This window comes from Periplaneta americana, chromosome 13, assembly GCF_040183065.1.
Source record: "Periplaneta americana isolate PAMFEO1 chromosome 13, P.americana_PAMFEO1_priV1, whole genome shotgun sequence".
In the NCBI taxonomy this organism is placed as follows: domain Eukaryota; kingdom Metazoa; phylum Arthropoda; class Insecta; order Blattodea; family Blattidae; genus Periplaneta; species Periplaneta americana.
Genome location: NC_091129.1, coordinates 146860561 through 146887517, shown reverse-complemented (window position 1 = coordinate 146887517; position 26957 = coordinate 146860561). Strand labels below are relative to the sequence as shown.

At 34.7% G+C, this 26957-nt stretch overlaps 1 protein-coding gene across 2 annotated transcripts in view; it reads left to right on the top strand.

Annotated features, from left to right (window-relative positions):
- Nucleotides 1-4399: 4399 nt before the first annotated feature.
- Nurf-38 (Inorganic pyrophosphatase Nurf-38) overlaps nucleotides 4400-26957 on the top strand; it is a 37154-nt gene continuing 14596 nt past the window's right edge. Inside the window, exons 1-6 of one of the 2 annotated variants that reach the window (XM_069844418.1) lie at nucleotides 4400-4616; nucleotides 5501-5616; nucleotides 6621-6740; nucleotides 10633-10783; nucleotides 23981-24043; nucleotides 24536-24749. In XM_069844418.1, the coding sequence (XP_069700519.1) occupies nucleotides 4442-4616; nucleotides 5501-5616; nucleotides 6621-6740; nucleotides 10633-10783; nucleotides 23981-24043; nucleotides 24536-24749 (839 nt within the window). In that variant the 5' untranslated portion in view covers nucleotides 4400-4441. The remainder of the gene's footprint in view (nucleotides 4617-5500; nucleotides 5617-6620; nucleotides 6741-10632; nucleotides 10784-23980; nucleotides 24044-24535; nucleotides 24750-26957) is intronic. The other variant, XM_069844417.1, reaches the window with a different exon arrangement.

Genomic DNA, 26957 nt, shown 5'->3' with positions numbered 1-26957 from the left:
GAATATTTGTTGTCAGCTTGATAACCTTTATTGTTTTAAATGGAATCACGAGGTCGTGTTATTCCACATAACGAGTCCCGCCTAAATATCCGACTATTGTCAAATCCAAAACTAAAAAGTCTTCGATATAAACTTTGTGGAAGCTCTTTAAGGGATGTACTAAAGATCGTGAAAATGTGTAAGATGGATCAGCATTGGAATTATCACGATGTACCAGTAGATAACCAGCATTGTACATGTATTTGTTACTGCTTGTGTATCACATAGATAATGTTACATCTTGTATTAAAGTGATAATACAAGTGTCTGGTGATCCTTGAGCTCGGGTACTAAATACATTTTATGCAATTTGTTTCCTGCGATACGGATTTGTAATCGCTTTATCTCATCTTGCATACTACAGGAAGTCATGACTTGCGGTATCTGATAATCTGACGTGTAAACACGGTGACAACTGATACGTTTGAGCTTCGAACTTACTTATGTCATCTCTATACATAACGCTGCAAATACATACTATAATTTTTTTAGTTTTGTTTTCGGATATATGACACAACAGTAATCAGTCTAATTTTTGTTAGAATGTGAAGTTCCTGTTTGAAATAATTTTGAACTGATACTGTGTAATAGCTAATTACGACATGTTCCGTATTTTACTGAATTGTACTGGATTTCATTAGTGAATCTGATTATCCCGAAAAAGAAGTTTGTTGGATCTAAGAAATAATTTCACTTTTATTAGAATAATTGACATAAAATTAATTAAGAATAACGTGTCGCTGAATACGGAGTGAATAAAACTCCGCTAGGTATACCAGCGAATAGGGATTATAAAGAATGGACACTTCGCGTCGGTACCTTTGATGTAGCCGGACCGATTTCAATGACCTTCAAGCCAGCTAAAGCGTCAGATTCTGCTTTCTCCCTAGAGTTGGCGCTGACATCACACCAGCTAGCAGTCGACACAGCGGAAATATAACACATAATTAATACATCTAGGTACATTATGTACTCAAATAAAATAAATTGGATCCATAGAATAATAAATCCTTCATTAACTGCAATGTCTAGACTCTAGAGTTCCTTTATAATGACAGTTGAGACGTTGAGCCCAACAATTAAAATATGTAATGATTTGATAGCGCTGAAAATGGAAAAACAAAACTCTTACGAGAAGTAAAACCATATACCTATATTATATTATTATACAAATATTAAACGAATTCGATACTTAATTTTATAATGTATTATATTATTTTATAATATAATGTATTATATCTGAAATATAAAATATTATTATTACAACTAGTTTGTCACTGAGAAATAAGGAAAAGCTGTTAACTTGAATTTATTTGAAGCAAAGCGTTACTGGATTATGCAATAAGGTAGGCGATTTTTGGATCCTGTGCCTTAACTCTATTTTCAATTATTATCTTAGCGTATGCTCGATTACACTACCTCTTGCACTTGAAAGTGGAACTTGCCGCTGGCGCACAGAGAAACAAAACACAGGAAAATTCGCTCAGTGTCCATTCTTTATAATCTCTATTCGCTGGCTATACCACCACGCGGAAATTTTCATCAATGGACGTATTAACTCAAATTGTACAACTATTAATAGTGAACAAAGAACATTCCCACCATTCGCATTGTGATTTGTTTCTTACAAAAATATTATTTACTGTGAAGGCCTAACGTTCTCCACCGCTGTGGAGGAACGGTCAGCGCATCTGACTGTGAAACGAACGGATCCAGGTTCAAACCCTAGTTGGGATAAGTTATCTGGTTGAGTTTTTTCCGCGGTTTTCCCTCAACCAATTGAAACAGAATTACTGTGTAACTTTCGGCGCTGAACCTCGGACTCATTTCGTCGTCATTAATTTACAGATCATAATTATCATCATCCATACCATACCATAGCCCGGGTTCAGTTCACAGTGCAGCGTGCTGTACTTGTACAGGGACATCACTTTATTTTTACCAACATTTTTAACATTAACCTGGCTATACTCGGAAACACTGTTGCCCCCTTCCATCACAGGAGTTTGATGTTACTAGTGCAATATGTAAACAAATCATTTTACTAGGTATAGGAGGAGAGAAAAGTAGTGTATCCATTTATGTTGTAGGGAAATACGATATTACGATTTTCAGTTCGATCATCACTTTTACGGAATTTATCAAAATACGGTAGAGTAGTAACATTTTTTTTCAAAAACTCAACTTTTCAGGCGGCTATGTTCGTTATGTAATGTCTACTTTATTTAGCATATTAATTATTGATGTTAGCATACAATATAGAGAGTGCATTTAAATTGAGGGGGTCGTAAGTAAAGGGCTGTAAGTGCATTTAAGTTACTTTTAAGAAAATGGGGTTTAAATATTTAAGCTTTCGTAAAATCGGTGAAATTTTTATTTAAATTTTAATGTGTGATGCGATTAAAATATCCCTTTGCCACTAAAATTTTAGATACTTTTGCTTGCACTGGATGCACTTAACTCATGTTATTACAAATGTCACTAGCATTCCTTTGCTTCTAGCAACCTCAATTCAAAAAAAGCTAATCCGAATTTTTAAAGAAGTTGCTGAAAATGGTTGCCGTTCATTATAATGCAGGCTTCAATTCAGTACGCATATTATTAAAAACATTTTGAAGCATATTCTATGAAATTGAATTTATCGTTTCTTGAATATAATTTTTTAGTACGATATTATTAATATAGGTTCTTTCTTCTATAGAAAACGCAATCATAGTTATGAAACACACTATACACTGCAGTGTTTACTTCACTGCTTGAAGACTTCGAATGCAACAGCGGCCGTAAGTTTGTGTGTCTGACGGGAGCAAGGACATTAGTGAAGGGGTGAGAGTGAAGTACATTCAGAAATGCAGGTACAATAAAAATGCAAGTAAAAATAAAATGATGTCCCTGTACAAGAGTGCGGCCATGCGGCTATCGAATTGTTCACAGAATAGGAGTGGTAAGCACTATAAGACTCAGGCTGCATTTCAAGCCTTCGGGTTCCTCGTCCGTATAAGAGAAAAAGAGGCAAGTACATAAACGCTACAGTAACAGTACTCTAAGGGGTGTACAAACTATCAAAATGGCAAAAGGCTAGGGTACCGTATGCATTCTATAATAAAATTGTCAACATCTATCTACTCTGGCGCAAAACTTTGTTTGACTATTGCATGCACGAGAGATAGAGGGACAATTCCTAAACGCAAATTAACTGAAGGGACTGAAGTTAAAAAATGATATTTTTTTAGTGTGATTCGCCGACATTTTGTTTTTCTCTTGGCTACATAAATAGGAATAAAATAGGGTCTATGTAAGTACAGATACGGAATTAAAATTTGCAGCGAGTTTTGATGGGAGTTCACCTGTATGTAGGCAACACTTTCACACGACTATCCACAAGAGAGTAGCGTATATACAGGGGCTCTTGTTTACTGCACATGCGCAGTCTGTTGTAAGCGAAACTTTTACAGTAAGGGAGCTCCAAATTTTATTTCTGTATTTGTATATAAATTCCGGACTGTACTGATTACCTAACCCATGATCCTACGCTAGATTTTAACAAAACCAATGCACGTAGAAAATACAAGCCTACATAGTCGTGAACAGGTAGAAAATATAGTCCTACATGGTCCTGAACAGAGTATATTAAAAAAAATGTATATATATATATATATATATATATATATATATATATATATATATATATTCGGGCCCAGGGTGGCAATTTCGTAGGGACGGCAAAATTTCGAAAAAAAAAATCGAACAGAAAAAGAACTGAGGAAGAGACTAATAAAGTGCTTTGTATGGAGTGTGGAATTGTATGGGACAGACGAAATGAATAGACGCATTTGAAATGTGGATATGGAGAAGAATGGAGCGTATGAAGTGGACAGACAAAATAAGAAATGAAATTGTGTTGGAAAGAATTGATGAAAGAATTATGATGAAAATGATCAGAAAGAGAAAAAGGGTTGGGTCACTGGCTGAGAAGAAACTGCCTACTGAAGGGATGCACTAAAATAGAAGAAATGGTGAACAAGAGAAGAGTTTGGGGAAGAAGAAATCAGATAGACGAAATTAAGATATGTGGAGCATATGAGGAGACAAAAGAGGAGGGCAGAAAATAGGAAAGGCTGGAGAATGCTGGGTTTGCAGTGAATGACCTGCCCTTGAGCAGAACACTATGAATTAATTAATTAATTATTTTAGAAGACGGAAGACTTGTCTCGTTTTAGCACTCAGTATTTATGTATGAGTGCCTGGATATGGCTAGATAACGCAATGATAAAGTACGGTTGTCTTCTTTATGTGTAAATCTTATCTATGTATGTGGGTTTGAGGAACTATTCCACTTACGTAATCCTACTTGGCCTTCTCGGCCTTCTCTAGTACCTCGACCTTCACTTTTTACCAGTAGATGGCAGAAATGCATCTAAATTCGCACGTGTTCTTTTCGTGCACAAAATTATTGAGACTGCATTTGTTTGCTGGCACACGGTGCAGGAACAGTTTCAGGAAACTATCTGGTTTAGCAATGTATCAGGCCATAGAAAGAGGGTCACCGAATACGACAGACTACAGGATTTATTTCAGTGAGTTATAAAACTTATAAGTACTGTAGACTTAAGTTCTCTAGAGAAACACGATAGGTACATTGTGTAAATAAGATAGGAGATATTATGACCTTTTCGTGTCCAAGTTTACCTGTATCATGCCGGTAATGATTAGGGCACTTGAGTTTTTTTGTTTTTGTTTCATATCTTGCAGATCACTTACGAGTTGAGATAAAATTATTTTGAAAACATAGTTTGCCTACTTTATTTCATGTGTTTATTAGAATAGGCTACATTAACTATGACAGTGAGGTAGTTTCTGGAGTGAAACCAGTTTTCTTTCGTTTTTAGAAAAATTTTATGGCATCTGATTATGTATATAAAAAATATTTCGTTCAGTAAATTAACTGGTGAAAGGTTTGAGGTTAGTTTCGATTAACGTACCGGTAAACAAGAAAGCGTAAGTATGTCAACCAGTGCAATTATTTGGCATATTTTACTTTATATTATGATAATAGGCTAATAATAATGTAGTAATTTACGTATATGTATTTAAGACAGTGCAGTGTTAACATGGACAACTACTTCATATGTTTAGTTGGAACATTTCATCAGGCTAGTAACTTTGTATCGTGTTCCAATTTAGTTTCAAGTGACTGGTGTTCCATATGTTTACAATATTTGAGTACAAGAAGTAATATAGTATAACAATTCAAGTTACCTACATCACCGTGGTATTTTTTATATATTTCTAAAGGTCTCCAAGGGAAGTTGCACCAAAATTCTTGCTATAATAGGCCTAATTACAGATACCGACCTTTGTTGGATTATTTCATTGCATAGTTTTATAGGAAATGTTTTAATAATGTTTTTTATCACTAAAAGAAGGTGAGTTTGATCACACACTTTTTGGTATATTTCAGAAAATGCAACTGGTCCAATCTCTCCACTTCATGACATTCCTATTTATGCTGATGCCAGCAAAAAAATCTTCAATATGGTTGTTGAAATTCCTCGGTGGACAAATGCTAAAATGGAGGTAAAATAAAAGCATATTTTGTTTGTGTTCATTCTTGTTGTGGCTTAAAGTCTTAAAGATTACCATGTTTAGAAAGCTTATGGTCTGAAAATCTCCTGTGAAACTATTTTTAGTAGACTTTGTTTCCTTAAGTTAAAACAGATTTATTTGAATTCCATCACTTCATACAAGAACGTATTATATGTTGGGGTCATTTAACCCATTTTGCGTCTTGCCTCCCAGCAAAGAGCACTCGGATTTCTGCACTGCTGCTCTTTTTTCTTCAGTTTAGTGAACTGAAGCAGATGTTCTTTGTTCATTGACGATCCTGGTATGTTGCACAATGGACATTCATCTACGTTGTAAATTCGAATCTTGCAAAAATGTGTTGTAAGGCAGTCATGTCCTGTATTCAACATGAAAATAGCTACAGCTTCCTTTCTGGGTTTTAGGCTGTATGTCTTCCACACATTTTCGTAATATTAACTTTGCCATTTTTTACACAACTTTTAATTTAAATTAGTTTATAAATTTATTGAAATTTGATAATATTACTATACAGTGATAGGCATTCCAAATTTAAATTTGAGAATTTGTGCTTGAAAGTCTTTATAATCGGAAAAGTATGTTTTTTATTGATCTTACCTGACCTTCGTGATAACGATTAAGTTCAGCTCAAGATAATGAGGATTTAAGTACTAATCCAAGGATTATACAAAAGTGAATTATGGCGTCGAATAGAAATGTGGTAACGATTTTGTATGTTGATATTAATATCTGCAAGAACTATAGATTTAATTTTTGGATACTCCAAGTTACGGACATAAAATATAATATTATTTACAGCATGGAAATAATATCTGCAAGCAACCATAACTCCGTTATCTTTTGAAAAGAAATAATTATCATGGTGTGGAGGTTTATTTGAGAAAGAATTATGCTTATGAAGGTAACCTAGTATCATTATGTAAGTAGCTTGATTTTCCAAAATGTAGGTCTAATTGTTTTTCCCTTCGTTTTTTCAGATCAATTTGAAGGAGGTTCTGAACCCAGTTAAGCAAGATGTGAAAAAAGGAAAATTGAGATTTGTGGCTAACTGCTTTCCTCATCATGGTTACATCTGGAATTATGGAGCAATTCCTCAGGTAAATGAAATGATATGATATGATATATTTATTTGTCAGTCAACTTTACAATTCACAGTTATGGTGGACCTTCACATTTCTGTTTTTCGATCCACCATCCCTTCAATACATATAACTCTTTTCTATTAATGTATTCTTTGCCGAGTATTTCTTGATTACTTTCTAATGTTCTGTTATAACTGAATTGCTCTATGTCCTTCCCCCCTCTATCCTCTTCTATTCTCTCCCTTCTACCTAGGCTGTCTCCCTTCCATTTCTCGCTCACCTATTAAATATTGCATATTCCTTCCTTAATAATTTGCATTTTTTATTTATTTTCTTCTCTACCCTCACATCCTACCTATTCTTAATCATTATTTTCCAGCTATTTTCTCCTGCATTACTTGCTAACTTTTCCGTTTACTCTATTTTACAACACTTACATCACTTTTTTTTTTCTATCCTCTGTTTATTTATGTATTGATCCCATTCTCTTCGCTTCACTCCTAAATTTCCTATTTTATTATCTCTTTCCATAAATTTATTTCTATAATACTCCTACAGTTATAGTACCCCTGATACTACTCCCAACCCATAACATTGAAAAACATGAAATATCTAATTCACTTAATTACACTTGCAATTTCTCTCTCATTCCACTTCTCATTTGTTCAGATTTTTTTTTTTTCACCTTAATTCTCTTGTATTCACTGTTTGATAGTCTTATCTTATTACACTATTACACTATCTTCTTACACTTAACACTTTCTTCTTACATTTAACACTTTCTTCTCTGTTCCTTTTCTTACACTTTTGCCACTCCTAACTTTCTTGCACTCACTTTTTAGCACTCTTCTTCTTCGCTAATAACCTCTCCAAAGCCCTATTCATTCTGTCCTCACAATCACTAATATCTGGTAGTCGCTTCGTTCCTTCACTCGTTCTTATCATGTCTTCTCTTGCATTTCCTCCATTAGTCTTGTCTATGCTCCTGACCTTAGACCCTTCCAGCTGTTTCCCTAATTCTTCGTCTGCAGTGGTAAATGAAATGCAGATATCGGATTGTATGAAGTAGGACTAATATTTTTCATTATGTTTTTCACTTTCCTTTGTATAGGCCTACATCTTTATACTCTCACACTTGCCTTCTGTTGTGAAAAAGCATTGGTATTTTCATTAATTATTATTTTATTAATTCTAATGTGTCTTTGGTTGTGGTTTCATAAGGCGTGTGTCCCAGTGCTTTTAAATAAAAATTATGTTAAAGAAAAAACATTCTGCACATTCTTGAATGTAATTTTAACTAATTTGTATGTAAATTGTTTTAACTTTAACGAAGCCTATTGCAATTTTATATTATTTAATGGCTTTTAAAGAAACTAAACTAAACTATAGGTCTATACAATGTGAGAGTCAATAAACTCTTAGCATATGGTTCCTGATTATTCCTTACACAACTAAAAATTTTCAGAATGAACAGTTCAACGTGACAGTAATTTACAGATTTGTCTATTTCGATAGCTAGGAGCTTAAGTCATGAGGAAAAATGGAAGAACATTAGTTTGTTTTGTTAGACTATTTATTCTATAGAATTACGCTTTCAGATTTTACTACATACAGTAGAACCCCGATTATCTGTCACCCTGTTAACCGATTGTCGGATTATCCTACTTTTTTCCTGGCTTTTTTTTTTTAACTGCTTGTTTACTTTGTGACCCGGTAGAGTGTAAGAGAAGGCCCTATGGCCTTAACTCTGCCAGTATAAATAAAGTATTATTATTATTGTTATTAAAAAAAATATGAAGTACTGTCAAATGGGCAAACTTGGAACATTATCATAGGGTATTTTCGTTTTGTCACAGTAACACCAAACTGTAATAGAAACAATGTATTGCACAACAAAGTGTACAATTGAAGATTATGTTGCCACTGTGACAAAACGAAAATACCCTATGATAATGTTCCAAGTTTGCCCATTTGACAATACTGTACAATATTTTTCTAGGTAGTTTTCCAAACGTACCTTTATCTTTACACAGTATATACATACTTAGTTGGAATGACTCACTGTCGACAACAGAAATAATTACTTGTAAAATAGTCACTGCCAGCTTTCAAAGAAATTACCCCAAGAACTTTCACAAACCCATGCACCATTCAGATCTCATCCTTATTATTTCACTGGCCATATGTATAACGTCTATGCAAAATGTCTTCCACAATTGTCAAAAGCAAACATATTGTGTTAATTATAGAAAAAATTACAAATATTTCAGTGGTTTGAGAAAGGAGAAACTGTGGTTAATGTTGCTTCAAAGTAAACGAGTACAACTGAAAGTGATTTAATAAAAAAAAAGGAAAAGTTGTATAAAGTTTGTAAATCTCCAACATGAGACATCTACTATTCTTGTGTTTCCACAGACAATCAACCAACAACCCTTGATTTTAAGAAGACAACTGAACTTTTAGTCAACTCCTGAACCACTACAAAGCACGTTAAACACCAGGCCATGAAGGAAGTCACAAAATTGTAGGCCAAAGTATTATGCACTTAATTTATGAAAATCTTTTATGATACGGATTATCCGATTTTTTTTATTAATCGTTCAGTCCACCCCCTTCATTACCACGGATAATAGAGGTTCTACTGTAATTGTATATGAGTGTGATTAAACTGGATGATCTTTTCGAGTTTACTGTATTTTATTTATTAAACAGTAAAGTCTTCATCTCTAATATGATTGTACAGTGAAACCTGCCTTTGCTGTCACTTCATTTAAACGGCCACCTGGCCAAAAGGCCAATTTTCTCTGGAACCAATTGGATTTTCCATAAGATCAATACAAATTCTCTGTCTATTTAGCGGCCATCTCATGCGCCGGCCAGCGGCCGGGGTCTATTTGGATTGGAACCTGACTATAACAGTCACTGTCCAACAAAAAATCTTTTCACGGATACTATCTGACCTATTTTTTCGATGGTTAGAGGACAGGGGACAATAGCTAAGTGTACAACAGTATACCCTCCATATCTTCGGGGTTAGTTTGTTACTGTTTATGACTCTTTTGTCACTATCCACTCCGACCCTGCACAGCTATAAATTCTTACTCGTTTTAAAGGATTGAAACACGGACTTTTTCTATCGAAAATGTCACAGTATGTTTTAGGTCAGTAGTTAACCATTCGAATTTTATTTTTTTCCCTCCTCTTTCTATCTTTCTCTATTTGGACCAGCTTTTACGAATGTTTCTTCTTTTCATACAGGCTTTTTTTTTTCAGAGCCCTCCCTAACAAAACTTTAAGTTTTAAGAAAAAAGAGTGTAAAGGGGGGGAAGTTGGCAAAAGACAGAATAACCCTGCTGTTTTTTTTTTTTTGTAATGCTGCAGGAGAAAAAGAACCACTCTTAATGATAGGGAAATCATTGAAACCGAGATGTTTAAAAAAATGTTGACATGAGCTTACTGGGGGTGAAGTGGACTGCCAACAATAAAGCTTGTATGCATCATCATTATTTGAGAATTGGCTATGCGATTTCAATTCGAAGATTAAATGACAAAATCGCAATGTGATCCGTGAAATTGGTGTTTCTTCCCCCAAATACATCACACCTCCAGCCTCTTGAACAAGGTATTATTCAGTCATTTAAACTGAGGTACTGCAAGCGAGTTTTGAAAATGCTAGTTGCCAAGAGTGGAAGAGGCTGACATTAATATGCACGATTGTTGTACGCGCACAATACTAAAAAGTCAACGAAATTCAGTATTTTCATGCTGATTCATAAAAACCGCAACCTTAATCAAGCGGCCACCTGATAAAACGGCCATTTTACAAGGTAACTTCAGATGGCCGTTTTAGACAGGTTTCACTGTATATACTGATACTATAAAACTTGTAAAATCATTTGGTTTACAGACTTGGGAAAATCCGGAAGTACTAGACGAATCAACTGGGTGCAAAGGTGATAACGATCCAATTGATATTCTGGAAATTGGTTACCGAGTAGCAAAGAGGGGAGAAGTTCTTCAGGTTAAGGTGCTTGGAACCGTGGCACTCATTGATGAAGGTAAACAACTTACTTATCAAGTCTTTGTTGCCAAAGGTACTTCAACACTGATGTAAGGATACTTTAACACTGAGGATTAAGACAATTTTATTTATCATTGTATTAAATTTAAAAGTGAGGAAAAAATGAATGCTGATGATGATAATTCAATGATCAATTCAAAATTTATATATTAGATTGCAATAGTAGTATACGTTACAAGAGCGGTATGTTGACGTTTTCATGGTCGAGGAAAAGATTGAAAAAGCAAAACGTAGTTGAGCTTTTTTAATTTCCGAGAACATGAAAACAAACATACCGCTCGTGTATCGTACATTATTTTGTGCGAAGATCATTTATTACATACCTGAAAGACGAATTTCTAATTAGTTGCAATGAAATCTCCATGTTGGTTTCTGTTTAATGACGGCAACTTCGGAACACCAAAATATCTTTCTTCAAAATTGTTGCTATAAAATGTTTTCTGTGTTTACTACACTCCAGCAGGCCGTGATATACGTCTGTCTTTTTTTTTCCCCCAGTCTATAAATGCGAACTTAAAACAAACGGTAAGGTTATGTAATGATTTATTTTTCATTTTAATATTTTAACAATATTATTTATATAACATATTGCAGTAATAACATCGGCATCTGGAATCTTGTTGATTTTTTCACGGCTTTCTTAATGTTATTTGTATCAGGAATGCAATAAGTTTCGTGGAGTAGTAGACTTTACTTAATTTTTGCAAATATTTAAAAACAATAATTAACATTGCAATTTAGGTGAAATTGCGGTGGTAGCCTAAGTTTCCAATTTATAATTATTACTATGTTAAACGTCTCTGAAAATAATATGTTCAAAGCCTAAAGCAGTAAAATGAATGTCACGCTTAAGCGGTAAGAAGAGGGAAATTGTTATGTGTGTTACGTTGGGAATACTGAATGTGGTATTTCACACTTACCGCGTATTGGTTCTGTGCGGAAAACAAGCAAATACGCACGATCTCGCACAAAGGTATTTTATTTATTTATTTATTTATTCATTTCTTGATGAACATAACAGGCAACGCCCAATTACAATGTTCACGACTAACAAATTAATTGATAAAACATAAACAAGGAAAAGGAAACATACACTTATTAAAAACTGAAACAAAATAGAAATAAGAGAAAGAAAAAAAGAGAAATTGAAATAAGGTATGAAAGTAGCTTCAAATTAACTAACAACAATATTCTGTAAAATATGATAACAAATAAGTCTGTATCTAGAGAAATTCATATTGAAAATATCAACTTTAGGATGAGGATGTAATTTATTGTATAACTGTACCATTTGGAAAACTGGGGAATTTTTGTGGGATTCAGTATTTGTCCTTGGTATGTAAAACAAATTTCGAAATTTCGTTTTAAGCTTAGGTGCATATAATGTTATATAATAAAATAAACCAACACAATCCAACTTATTGTTAATAATTTTATAAAGAAAGTTTGAAGATTGCCAATTTCGTCGAATTTGCAAACTAGTAAAATGGAAATGTTGAAGCATTGTAGCATAACTCTCATAGGTAGGATAATCATTATAAAGTCTGTAATATCACCATTTTAGAAATTTATTTTGAATTTTTTCTAGTAACAGAATATATTTGTTAGTAACTGGGTTCCAGATAACAGCAGCATACTCTAATTTAGATCGAACAATGGAATTATACAAAATTATTATATAGTTTTGACTTTGAATTTACAAGAATTTCTCATAACAAAACCTAAACTTTTATAGGACAAATTTATAATATTATTAATATGACTATAAAATGTAAAATTGCTTCTAAATAATATACCTAAATCTTTATGTTCATTTTCTGCTGGTAAAACTTTTGCCTCTATTTTATATGAAAATTTAATTGTATTTTTCAATCTAGAAAAGGTCATATGTATACACTTATTTATATTAAATAACAATTTATTATTAATACTCCAAATATGTAAGTTTGTAATATCTGTTTGAAGTAGCTTACAATCTGATATAGTTTTGATTTCTTTATACAATTTAATATCATCCGCAAATAATAAAATTTTAGAATGTTGTACACAATTCACAATATCATTAACAAACAATAAAAACAATAATGGACCAAGATTGGAACCTTGAGGCACACCAGAATTTACCGTAAAAGGCTTAGAAGTATGTCCATGAAAGTTCACAACTTGTACTCTTCCTTTCAAGTATGATTTAATTAACGATAGCAATGAGAAAGAAAATCCATATTGTTTCAATTTTAATAAAAGAATATCATGGTCAACCTTATTACATGTTCTTGTCATAGTATTCCAATATGTGTAGGTGTATTGGAGAATGGAAAAGAAATTGATTGGTTGCTTGAAAATTGTTTTTTTTTTTTGCACTTATTCTCTTACTTTCCTATTTGGAAAGGAGAAGAATTAAACCAGGAAATATTATTTCATAGTTATATTATTGACATTGGTTTAAGAGTGTTCGGCTGTATCGAAATGACATCATACAGTGAATCACGTGCTTGAAGAGCGATCCTACAAGGACTTGAAAGGAGATTGCACTATAAGCCTAAGGCTGCAGTGCTTGCCTATGGGTCCTTCTCCGAAAAAAAGAAAACTACATCCATTTGCTATAATTTCGTTTTTCACTCTTGTCACAATAATCTGCAATCCAGCGGCGGATTTTCAGGGGAGGCAAGGGAGCCCGAGCCTCCCCTAATATTTTACCAGAACACAATATGGCAGTAATAATTTCAGCTGAATTAAGATCACAGACAAGTTACACCAAATAACGAACATTTTTTCTTTTATATTAATTTTACTATTCACCACAACTAAGAAAAAGAAACGTGGTTTGATGAAGATTGTTCCATTATAGTAGATAAAAGGAAACAGGCAAAATTGAAATTTTACAGGATCCAATTGAGGAGAATAGAGATAATTATTTCAATGAAAGACGGGAAGCAAGTCGTACACTTAGGAATAAAAAGAGAGATTACTTGAAAGAAAAACTGAATGAGGTAGAAACAAGTAGTAAGAATAAAAACATTCGAGATTTATATAAGGGTATAAAGGAATTTAAAAACGGATATCAGGCAAGGGTAAACGTCATTAAGGATGAGAATGGTGACTTGCTTGCAGACTCTCATTCAATCTTGAACAGATGGAAAAACTATTTTGGGCAACTACTAAATATACATATGCCAAATAGAAATGATCGGGACGAAATTCAAATACAAACTGCTGAGCCATTTATACCAGAACCCACACTTTCTGAAGTCGAAATTGCGATAGAAAATCTGAAAAAGTACAAGTCTCCAGGTATTGATCAAATTCCAGCAGAATTAATACAAGAGGGTGGAAGTGCATTATCTAGCGAAATTTATAAACTTGTACTTGCAATTTGGGAAAAGGAAATTGTACCAGAACAATGGAAGGAGTCCATAATCGTACCTATTTTTAAGAAGGGGGACAAGACTAACTGTAGTAACTTTCGAGGAATATCACTTTTGTTGACATCATATAAAATTTTGTCGAATATCCTTTTGAGAAGGTTAACTCCATATGTAGATGAAATTATTGGGGATCATCAGTGTGGTTTTAGGCGTAATAGATTGACTATTGATCAGATTTTTTGTATTCGACAGATATTGGAGAAAAAAATGGGAGTATAAGGGTACAGTACATCAGTTATTCATAGATTTCAAAAAGGCGTATGACTCGGTTAAGAGAGAAGTTTTATATGATATTCTTATTGTATTTGGTATTCCCAAGAAACTAGTTCGATTAATTAAAATGTGTCTTAGTGAAACTTACAGCAGAGTCCGTACAGGCCAGTTTCTATCTGATGCTTTTCAAATTCACTACTGGTTAAAGCAGGGAGATGCATTGTCACCTCTACTTTTTAACTTTGCTCTAGAATATGCCATTAGGAAAGTTCAGGATAACAGGCAGGGTTTGGAATTGAACGGGTTACATCAGCTTCTTGTCTATGCTGATGACGTGAATATGTTAGGAGAAAATCCAGAAACGATTAGGGAAAACACGGAAATTTTGCTGGAAGCAAGTAAAGCGATCGGTTTGGAAGTACATCCCGAAAAGACAAAGTATATGATTATGTCTCGTGACGAGAATATTGTACGAAATGGAAATATAGAAATTGGAGATTTATCCTTCGAAGAGGTGGAAAAATTCAAATATCTTGGAACAACAGTAACAAATATAAATGACACTCGGGAGGAAATTAAATGCAGAATAAATATGGGAAATGCCTGGTATTATTCGGTTGAGAAGATTTTGTCATCTAGTCTGCTGGCAAAAAATCTGAAAGTTAGAATTTATAAAATAGTTATATTACCGGTTGTTCTATATGGTTGTGAAGCTTGGACTCTCACTTTGAGAGAGGAACAGAGATTAAGGGTGTTTGAGAATAAGGTTCTTAGGAAAATATTTTGGAGCTAAAAGGGATGAAGTTACAGGAGAATGGAGAAAGTTACACAACGCAGAGCTGCACGCATTGTATTCTTCACCTGACATAATTAGGAACATTAAATCCAGACGTTTGAGATGGGCAGGGCATGTAGCACGTATGGGCGAATCCAGAAATGCATATAGAGTGTTAGTTGGGAGGTCAGCGGGAAAAAAACCTTTGGGGAGGCCGAGACGTAGATGGGAAGATAATATTAAAATGGATTTGTGGAAGGTGGGGTATGATGATAGAGACTGGATTAATCTTGCTCAGGATAGGGACCAATGGCGGGCTTATGTGAGGGCGGGTTCCTTAGAAGCCAATAAGTAAGTAAGTAACTACAACTAAGATGTAAGTTACGTAAAGTCGACCACATCCAGTTGGTGATGCCCGCTCAGTATACTGTAGATAGTACAGATAATTCGTACTGAAAAAAACAGATAGCGCTGTAACCTGTATAGTCGACATCTAGCATCCTGCAGCGTCTATGCGAGAGAGGGAGAGAGGAGTTGGTTACATAACGCTACTCCCTGGTAACCAAGACAACAGCAGTTCAACCAATAAGATAGCTGGTTAGAAGAGTGTTTAAACTTGACTAGAATATGCGAGGGCAGCCGATTTGGAGAGTCCTACCCACTGCTGATAACTGTACAGCTTATAGTCACGGCTGCTTTCGGCTGTACTGGGAAGCTCGATCTCTTTCTCTCTTCTTGGTTTTAGAAAATTGAGTCACGTGTTAGTTTTCTCTTCCTACGTAAAAGTTTCCTTTTACATTGTTGTATTTTCTCTTGTTTGCAGGTGTTCTAGTTATTTTATTCTTTTGTGTTACGAGATGTATTTACTTATACAGTATTTTAAATATATCGCGAGTTTAGAAACAAATGCAGATTTGTCTCTAGCTTCTTCTATAGCGGTTTCAGAATAAGAAGGCATATGGCCTAAGCCAATTGAGTGCTAGCAACAGTTCGACGTTGTCACACAGTGCACGGTGCACGAGACGTGGAAGACAGAGACAACAAATAAGGACAGAACATATCAGTAGCAGCACTCTTGCTGAGCGAGCGGGTCGAGACCTGTTTGTTCATTGTGTATAATGTTTAAATATAATTACTCTTACTGAAGTAATTCTCATCTCAATTTTTATTACTTCTTCGCTTCATAGATCAGTAGCTCTTGGAGTCACTGACTTGCGAAATAAAGTGACAGATATGTAGAAATTTCCTTCGCTAATGTCTGAGAAAGAATGTTTTAATTCTTACTCAGACTTCCTTGTACAGCAAAGCTGAATTTATTATTGTTTATTTCTCCAGAGGAAAGATAAGGTACAGTTTGTTTGTAGGGGCAGCCTAAGAATCTAGCAATAACAAAACGAAAACATATCTGTAGATACGTAATTTAGTATTGAAGTTGGACCTCCGTTAAATGAAGCCTATATAATTTAATTTAATTCTCTAGCTTATACATACCTAGGGGTCCAGGGTTCTACATTTTGGTTACGAATCTGGCTATAATGCAACGTAATCATAATGTGTGTTCATATATAATTCAGTACTCATACTGGAACTGTAGATTATTTTATTTTTCTCTGATAAACTAAGTCCATGTAATTTTATTTTATCATCTAATTTTTACATATCTAGAGGTCCAGTGTTCCATATTCTGGCTAAGAATCCGGCTATAAGAATATAAGCATATCTATTCATATGTAGGCCTAATTCAGTACTCATATTTAAACTGAAGATTACTTTCTTTTACCTTATTAAATCAAGCCTATCTAATTTAATTTAATCCTCAAGCTTATACCTACCTAGAAGTCCAGGATTCTATGTTCTATCACTCTGGCCTGTGGCAATATAAACCTACGAGTGAAGGTAGTTGTACAGAAGCGAATATGAAAACCGTAATCCAATAATATCGTTGATATATTAGAGATAAAATTGTATATTAGAAAAAATAGTATAAAGTGTAATATATATAACGAAAGGTTTTTAAAATAGAAATTGAGTTTTGGAATTATAAAATCTCCTCGTTCCTAGCATGCCTGTATTTATTTTAAAAGTGAAATATAGTTAATGTGCTTCATTTTATAAAGTTTTCTAATGCTCTTAAGGAAGAATGCTGTTAATGCTCTTCGTATAACTCATGGAAAAAGAGGCAGGAGTGTTTATGTTTACAATATCATCCAACTATCTCTTATGTTTATGCAATATTTCGTCTTATACCATGTATAATATTCCAATAAAAAGTGAAAATCGTACCTATGATTATTCTCGGCTTTCTTCTTCTTTCCACGTTCTATTATAATGGCACTGCTAACACATACTACTAATATATTTAAAATATCGTACGATGAAGTAATACACGGTTCTGAAAATTGTACAAATAATTAACACGTTTGTTTTTCGTTATTTTCCAGGAGAGGTAAACTCAAGTATACCACCTATTTTAATTGTCTCTTTGTCCTGTCCGGGAATATGAGATAACGTATGCACTTCTAAACCACACGTCTCTGCAGTCAGATTCTTTGTTCGTGAAGAACTGACACGCACTGAATCATAAGTTAGTCCTTTAAAAAATTATATACAAAAATACCATACTCCTCGCTTGTGAGTGTTGGACTATCCTTTTGCATATAACATATGAAACACCAGAGCCAATTGCAATCCCTTCAAGAGACATTGTTACGGTAAGTTACGCATCACACAAGAGAAAACAGTCCACATCTGAATGTGAAAATAAACAGATTCTATCTTCGTTTACAGAGACGGAATTCAGAGCAAAATATGTTCTATGCTATAGGTTGGATATCTCTGTTTAGTCTTAAAGCGATAACACGCGAACCAGTTGACATACAATTGCCATTCTTGTACTGTTGGATTCAGAATTCGGAGTTCTATCGAATGCCATTGTTTTAAATTCATTCCTAGCCATAAGTATTGTGCGTGCAAGAAATAAACTAATACGCGACGCTTCAGCGAGACTTCGCGACGATTTAACTAGGCAACACCGCTTCACTGTCACTGGCTAGTCGACATAGACCGGCCTGAACTAGCTCCGCCTTATATGCCTTCTTATTCTGAAAGCGCTCTAGTAGCAGTTATTCAGTGTGTTGTGACTTATTTGATTGGTTTGCGAAGAGAGAGGATCGTTGAGTTAATTTGCTGTAAAATTAGACTATGTAATAGTAATGAGCAAGCCCCGAATTCTTAGGTTCGATTCAATTTTGTTGCAATCTCGTTACTCTCGAAATATTGTTTTTCTTATTCGTTTTATGTAGCAAAGAGTAACATTCTTAAATTCAATATGACCTAAAAGATCTAATTCATAGGTTAGGACTTAGAGTGTCTTAAAGAGAGGCTATCTTTACCAAGCCATTGTAATATATTAACAGTATGTTGTTTATTTTTATTCTTTCCCCGTAAAATCATATAAATTCCTAAACATAAGATTTAAAATCCTAAAACATAAATTGGAAAACCTAATTTTAATTTCTTAAAATCTATAATTTCTGCGCTTGGTAATGAGGTACGTCACAGACCTTATATATTTATATTCTCCTCATTCACGTCTTGGCCTCCTCAACTTTCAAACCCACTGTCCGCTGCTGCTGCAACCCTTCTTTACAGAAGATTGCCCATTACTGACTTTCTGCAGGGTGTGACTGAACATACCAACCTCGGCTCACTATAAAGAGACTTTTCTAATGTTTTATATATTCATTGCATTATGAATTTGTCCATAAGACTTTTTTTCAGTATCTTTGGCTCCAGTAGCAAACATGTTTTGAGAATGATGCTGTAATTACACGTCACAAAATACCATTAATTTGTGTGCTAGTGATTGTGTAGGCCATTCTTTTAGTCGTCATATTTGAACAAATACATTTATATATGTATGGTCTCAGACTTCGTATGATACATTATGGTTGCTTGGTTTCTATTGTTGAGTATTTAAGAACCAAGTAATTGGTTCCTAATCGCCTTGTTTGGCGAGCTGTGGTTGTGCGAGATTTAAATAATAAATAATCCGTGGCGCTACAACCCACGAAGGGCCAAGACTGACCAGCTAGCTGCTGGCCTCACGGCCACATGCCGAAGCAGAGGTGGATGATCAACCAACCAGAATGGAGATATCGTGTGGTTAGCACGATGAGCCCCCCCAGCTGTTATAGCTGGTTTGGGTAACCGGATTTTGCTACCTATCGTAGTTCCCCAAGTGCATCACGATGCAGGGTGGGTACCGGTCCCATACACTGGCCGAAAATTTCATGAGAAAATTTCTTTTCCCATGAGGACTCAAATCAGTGTGCATTCCGTAACGCGAGTCCCAGGCAGGATGCCTTAGACCATGACGCCACGGCATGGGACATGCGAGATTTACCACACCAAATAATCTTACTGAGACATCTTTATCAGTAAGAAAAAACTTTCGGCATAGCCTCTAATAAATTCTGCATCAGAAACTTTGCATACCATGGTTATTACTTTTATCAATTTCTTTACAGCACACTGCAAATTCGAATAATTTCGGGGGAAAAATTATTCCTGGGTCGGATATCGAACCTGGAACCTTTTGATTAAATGTGCTAATGCTCTACCAACGGTTGTCAGCCCACTTTGAGGTTTGTGGATATAGAGGGAAAAATTAGATTAGTGTCTGGTAGAGTTCCCGGGTAGCTCAGTTGGTAAAGCATTGGTACATTTAACCAAAGGTCCCGGGTTCGATATGAAAGCTTGATTTGCACTGCAAATTCTTGAGCAAACTGGAGATTAAATCCGAGTGCAAGGAATTAAAATAATTTAAACAAGAATCTAGCAGTAGCAACTTAATTTACACCTCTAGCTATTTTCAATTTGTGCAACACATACTGATACATCAAAGAAACTGTAATGCAAATGGTTCTCGACCAGTGAAATTACGAATTTTTGTTTTCCCAGTCTTTTCCTGAAGTGATCTCCACAGTTATTATCGAGGTAACGTCTATTACTAAGAGTTACTTCCCAAAGTAAACCATGCTGAGGATTTCTATTACCTGTATTTGTTACCCTCGTCAGGTTTGAAGATACATTAACAGGCATGCAAACCACAAATACATAAAGTGTTTGATCACAGTAACAGATTTAATAATCTTGTCAACTTTGAGTATGTCAAATGAATTCACATAACCAAAATTAAAGTTTGTTTTACTGCTTTTCTCTTTGGTGTACCGGTATGTTGTGTGAAGTTATAGAAGTATTTTTGAACTATTTATGTTTTGTATTTGTAATTAATGCACTTACTTACTTACAAATGGCTTTTAAGGAACCCGAAGGTTCATTGCCGCCCTCACATAAGCCCGCCAGCGGTCCCTATCCTGTGCAAGATTAATCCAGTCTCTATCATCATACCCCACCTCCCTCAAATCCATTTTAATATTATCCTCCCATCTACGTCTCGGCCTCCCTAAAGGTCTTTTTCCCTCCGGTCTCCCAACTAACACTCTATATGCATTTCTGGATTCGCCCATACGTGCTACATGCCCTGCCCATCTCAAACGTCTGGATTTCAAGTTCCTAATTATGTCAGGTGAAGAATACAATGCGTGCAGTTCTGTGTTGTGTAACTTTCTCCATTCTCCTGTAACTTCATCCCGCTTAGCCCCAAATATTTTCCTAAGCACCTTATTCTCAAACACCCTTAACCTATGTTCCTCTCTCAGAGTGAGAGTCCAAGTTTCACAGCCATATAGAACAACCGGTAATATAACTGTTTTATAAATTCTAACTTTCAGATTTTTGGACAGCAGACTGGATGATAAGAGCTTCTCAACCGAATAATAACAGGCATTTCCCATATTTATTCTGCGTTTAATTTCCTCCCGAGTGTCATTTACATTTGTTACTGTTGCTCCAAGATATTTGAATTTTTCCACCTCTTCGAAGGATAAATCTCCAATATTTATATTTCCATTTCGTACAATATTCCCGTCACGAGACATAATCATATACTTTGTCTTTTCGGGATTTACTTCCAAACCGATCGCTTTACTTGCTTCAAGTAAAATTTCCGTGTTTTCCCTAACCGTTTGTGTATTTTCTCCTAACATATTCACGTCATCTGCATAGACAAGAAGCTGATGTAGCCCGTTCAATTCCAAACCCTGCCTGTTATCCTGAACTTTCCTAATGGCATATTCTAAAGCGAAGTTAAAAAGTAAAGGTGATAGTGCATCTCCCTGCTTTAGCCCGCAGTGAATTGGAAAAGGATCAGATAGAAACTGACCTATACGGACTCTGCTGTATGTTTCACTGAGACACATTTTAATTAATCGAACTAGTTTCTTGGGAATACCAAATTCAATAAGAATATCATATAATACTTCCCTCTTAACCGAGTCATATGCCTTTTTGAAATCTATGAATAACTGATGTACTGTACCCTTATACTCCCATTTTTTCTCCATTATCTGCCGAATACAAAAAATCTGATCAATAGTCGATCTATTACGCCGAAAACCGCACTGATGATCCCCAATAATTTCATCTACGTACGGAGTTAATCTCCTCAAAAGAATATTGGACAAAATTTTGTACGACGTCAACAAAAGTGATATTCCTCGAAAGTTACCACAGTTCGTTTTGTCCCCCTTTTTAAAAATAGGTACAATTATGGACTCCTTCCATTGTTCTGGTACAATTTCCTTTTCCCAAATAGCAAGTACAAGTTTATAAATTTCGCTATATAATGCACTTCCACCCTCTTGTATTAATTCTGCTGGAATTTGATCGATACCTGGAGACTTGTACTTTTTCAGATTTTCTATCGCAATTTCGACTTCTGAAATCGTGGGTTCGGGTATAAATGGCTCAGCAGTTTGTATTTCAATATCGTCCCGATCATTTCTATTTGGCCTATGTACATTTAGTAGTTGCGCAAAATAGTTTTTCCATCTGTTTAGGATTGATGAAGAGTCTGCAAGCAAGTCACCATTCTCATCCTTGATCACGTTTACCCTTGACTGATATCCGTTCTTAAATTCCTTTATACCCTTATATAAATCTCGAATGTTTTTATTCTTACTATTTGTTTCTACCTCATTCAGTTTTTCCTTCAAGTAACCTCTCTTTTTATTCCTAAGTGTACGACTTGCTTCCCGTCTTTCATTGAAATAATTATCTCTATTCTCCTCAACTGGATCCTGTAAGAATTTCAATTTTGCCTGTTTCCTTCTTTCTACTACCATGCAACAATCTTCATCAAACCACGGTTTCTTTTTCTTAGTTTCATAATAACCTATGCTCTGCTCAGCTGCAATTTTGATACTATCTCTGATATTTTCCCACACGCTATTAACATCTAATTCTTTCTCAACTTCGTCGGAACTTTCTAAAGTGGCAAACCTATTCGAAATTTCGACCTGATAATTTTGCTTAGCTTCCTCGTCCTTTAATTTCAAAATATTGAATTTAGTAATATTAACTTGTTGCTCTACTCGCTTGGCTACTGATAATCTTTCTCTTAATTCTCCAATCACCAAATAATGGTCAGAATTACAGTCTGCACCTCTGAAAGTTCGAATATCTACTATACTAGTATGTCTCCGTTTATCTATCAAGACGTGATCTATTTGGTTGTGTGTCAATCCATCTGGAGAAGTCCAAGTATATTTATGTATATCCTTATGGGGGAATGTTGTACTTTTGACAATTAAATTTTTCGATGTGGCAAAGTTGACTAATCTAACTCCATTGTCACTACTAATTGCGTGTAGGCTCTCTTTTCCAATAGTTGGTCTAAAAATATCCTCCCGTCCTACTTTAGCGTTGAAATCCCCCAATAAAATTTTCATATGATATCTAGGGAACTGATCAAAAGTATGTTCCAATTCCTCATAGAAGCTATCCTTTATATAGTCGTCTTTCTCTTCTGTAGGGGCGTGAGCATTTATAACTATGATGTCGCACCATCTACCCTTAAGTACTAAATATGATAACCTGTCACTGATAAATTCGACCTTTTTTACTGCTGATTTTATTCTTTTATGTACAAAGAATCCTGTTCCTAATTGGTGATTATTGTTTCCTTCCCCATAATACAACAAGTAATCTCCTATCTGTGATATGCCATTCCCATCTAACCTAACCTCTTGTACTCCCACAAAGTCTATTCTATATCTAGCTAGTTCTTTTGCTACTAATGTTACCCCTCCTGTTCTATAAAGACTAGTTACGTTCCAAGTGCCAAATCTCAAAACCTTATTCCTTTGCTGTGGTCGTGCCAGAGAATCAGTCCTAGTCCGAGGCTTACTATAGGAATTCGTAACAAGCTGTTTTTTACGGTGATGGGTTGTTAGCCCTTCGCCCAACCCCCAAGCTGGAGGACCACCCCTTATCGGCTGTCCACGGCTGCTTATTCAATATATTCGCAGCTACCCTCCATATCTGGAGGCCGTCTCCTCTATCCGCAACCTGAGGACGCGCCATGCCGTGGTGATAGGGACCCACCATACATGGTGTAATTAATGCACAACATTTTAATTTTTATTATTATTATTATTATTATTATTATTATTATTATTATTATTATTGTTGTTGTTGTATATCCCGGCTTTATTAATATTGAATTTCTTTCAGAAAATATTAATTAGAAATACTTATATTCATGACTATATAGACTGTTTACCTGTCACACATCCCGACTTTCAGAAGTTCATACTTATATGTGTGTTTTCATATTGGATAATATTACGTTGTTTAGGTGAAACTGATTGGAAAATAATTGCCATTGACGTGAAGGATCCTTTAGCTGACCAGTTAAAAGGTAAGTTGTTCAATTTTTTTTACCATAAAAACATTATTTTTTTAAGAAAGGCAAAATACAAATTAGATTTACTTTAAATGTTATTTTAAGTGACCATGCTTCATTTAATTTAGGATTCTCCTTATTATTATTATTATTATTATTATTATTATTATTATTATTATTATTATTATTATTATTATTATTATTAGTTGTGTTTATTATTAATTGTCATTATTGAGTGTAATTAGTTACCACTGCCACAGAGTATATACCAATTTGCAGTGTGAATAAATAAATACATACATACAGTAACCAAGATGCTAGATTTTATGTACTTATAATATCTTATTGTGATGATTTCCACATCGTACTGTTTTTTTTTTTTTTTTTTGTCTCGCTAAACACTAGTTCTGATTGTAGACTCATACCCACGTCATGCATGTGCTGGTAGCTGATTTTAATGTAACATTGTGAAAATAGAGAATTATTAAGTATTTTGATATTTTTCAGATATTTCTGATGTAGAGAAGCACTTCCCTGGCCTTCTGAAGGCAACAATTGAATGGTTCAAAATCTATAAGATTCCAGATGGAAAACCAGAGAATCAATTTGCATTTAATGGTGAAGCAAAGAATCGAGAGTTTGCTCACCACGTCATTGATGATGTGCATAAATACTGGAAGAGTCTGGTTAAGAAGGAAGCAGAAGCAGGTGGCATTTCATGGTAAGTTACTTGCAGGTATATGTGGTACATACACTTGCAATAATTTTTTTTTTTTTTTTTTTTATTTAGGAAGGACGGAGATCAAAGATGAATACTGTGTTGGAAGATCTCTTTCATTGACCACTCCAGAAAATATCATTGTTGTGCATTGCATGATTTTGTAAGATCAATTAGTTTTGCTCGAGCATGTATCAAAAAACTTTCAAAAAATTTTCTATGAATGTGTCTTTCATATCATACATAATGATTTGGATATAAGAAAATTATCTGCTAGATTAATCTCTAAATGCCTGAATACTGATCAGAAATGACTCAGAATGACAATTTCCAAACTGCTTTGCTGCCATTTTGAAGAGGTTTCTTTAAGTTTTTGCATCATATTATAACTATGATTCAGAATCAAAAGAATGGAAATCCTCCATTTCTTCTGGCCTAAAGAAATTTCACGTTTAAAAATTGGCAGCAAAGGTTTTTATGATGATGATGATGATGATGATTATTATTATTATTATTATTATTATTATTATTATTATTATTATTATTATTATTATTATTGCTGCTGCCACTGCCATCAATATCACATCATTGTTGTTGCAATGTTAATTTTAAAAAATTGAAACTAGATTATAATTCGTACCTCTCTCTTATTAATATGATACAGATCAATAATTCCCAGATTCCTCAATTTGTAAGCTATTCTCTTTATCAGCAATTTTATTTTGTTAAGTTTATTTATATACGCTTTTAACATTTTATTATATGGTCTGTTGTGTGTTGTAGATGACTTGTGTTGATGTAACTGATTTTAGATTTTGATTAATGTTTATGATGGTGGTGATGCATCATAGTATATACATTTCCAATCTGGGATTTGCCTTTAGTATTTAGCATTTATTTATTTAACCTGGTAGAGATAAGGCCTTCCTTCGAAGAGGTGGAAAAATTCAAATATCTTGGAGCAACAGTAACAAATATAAATGACACTCGGGAGGAAATTAAACGCAGAATAAATATGGGAAATGCGTGTTATTATTCGGTTGAGAAGCTCTTATCATCCAGTCTGCTGTCCAAAAATCTGAAAGTTAGAATTCATAAAACAGTTATATTACCAGTTCTTCTGTATGGTTGTGAAACTTGGACTCTCACTCTGAGAGAGGAACATAGGTTAAGGGTGTTTGAGAATAAGGTGCTTAGGAAAATATTTGGGGCTAAGCGGGATGAAGTTACAGGAGAATGGAGGAAGTTACACAACACAGAACTGCACGCATTGTATTCTTCACCTGACATAATTAGGAACTTAAAATCCAGACTTTTGAGATGGGCAGGGCATGTAGCACTTATGGGCGAATCCAGAAATGCATATAGAGTGTTAGTTGGGAGACCGGAGGAGAAAAGACCTTTAGGGAGGCCGAGACGTAGATGGGAGGATAATATTAAAATGGATTTGAGGGAGGTGGGGTATGATGATAGAGACTGGATTAATCTTGCACAGGATAGGGACCGATGGCGGGCTTATGTGAGGGCGGCAATGAACCTTCGGGTTCCTTAAAAGCCATTTGTAAGTAAGTAAGTAAGAGATAAGGCCGTCAGGCCTTCTCTGCCCCTCTACCAGGAGATTCCAACTATAATATGAACTATAAAATTACAATTATGACTGTGAGAAACCATGAAAAACCCAGTCGGATTGGTCGGCCATGGGGTTTGAACCCAGGACCTCCCGAATAACATTACAGTCTGAGCCAACAACTCACTCTGTATTATCAGCATCATAATACACTGTACTTTCATTTGAGAAGAATTTTCAGTTATTTGTTTTTCTCGTTGGTGTCTTGTTTATTGCATCTTTGACAGGTTTTTATGTGCTTTGCTTTTCCAATGTTATTCGCACGAATCTTACAATTTTCATTCAATTCTTTCCTACAAAATTTACACCTGATGTTACTTTTATTTATATGTGGTGTATGACTGTGACATTTTGTTGTACAAGAAGATGCACGTACTTCAGGTTGTCCCATTTTCAGAACCAGGTTGAATTAAAGTATTTGGTAAGTTCTGTTACTGTATAATCCTTGCCTGCACTTTTTTCTTTTTGTGAGAAAACGGCTGTGAAAGATCCAGGCCAAAATTCCCCTATCCCTGCCTGAATCATGGAAAAGCTGAAGTGCCATTTGTGTTCAATAAAGTGATGATGAAAATTATACGTGAAAT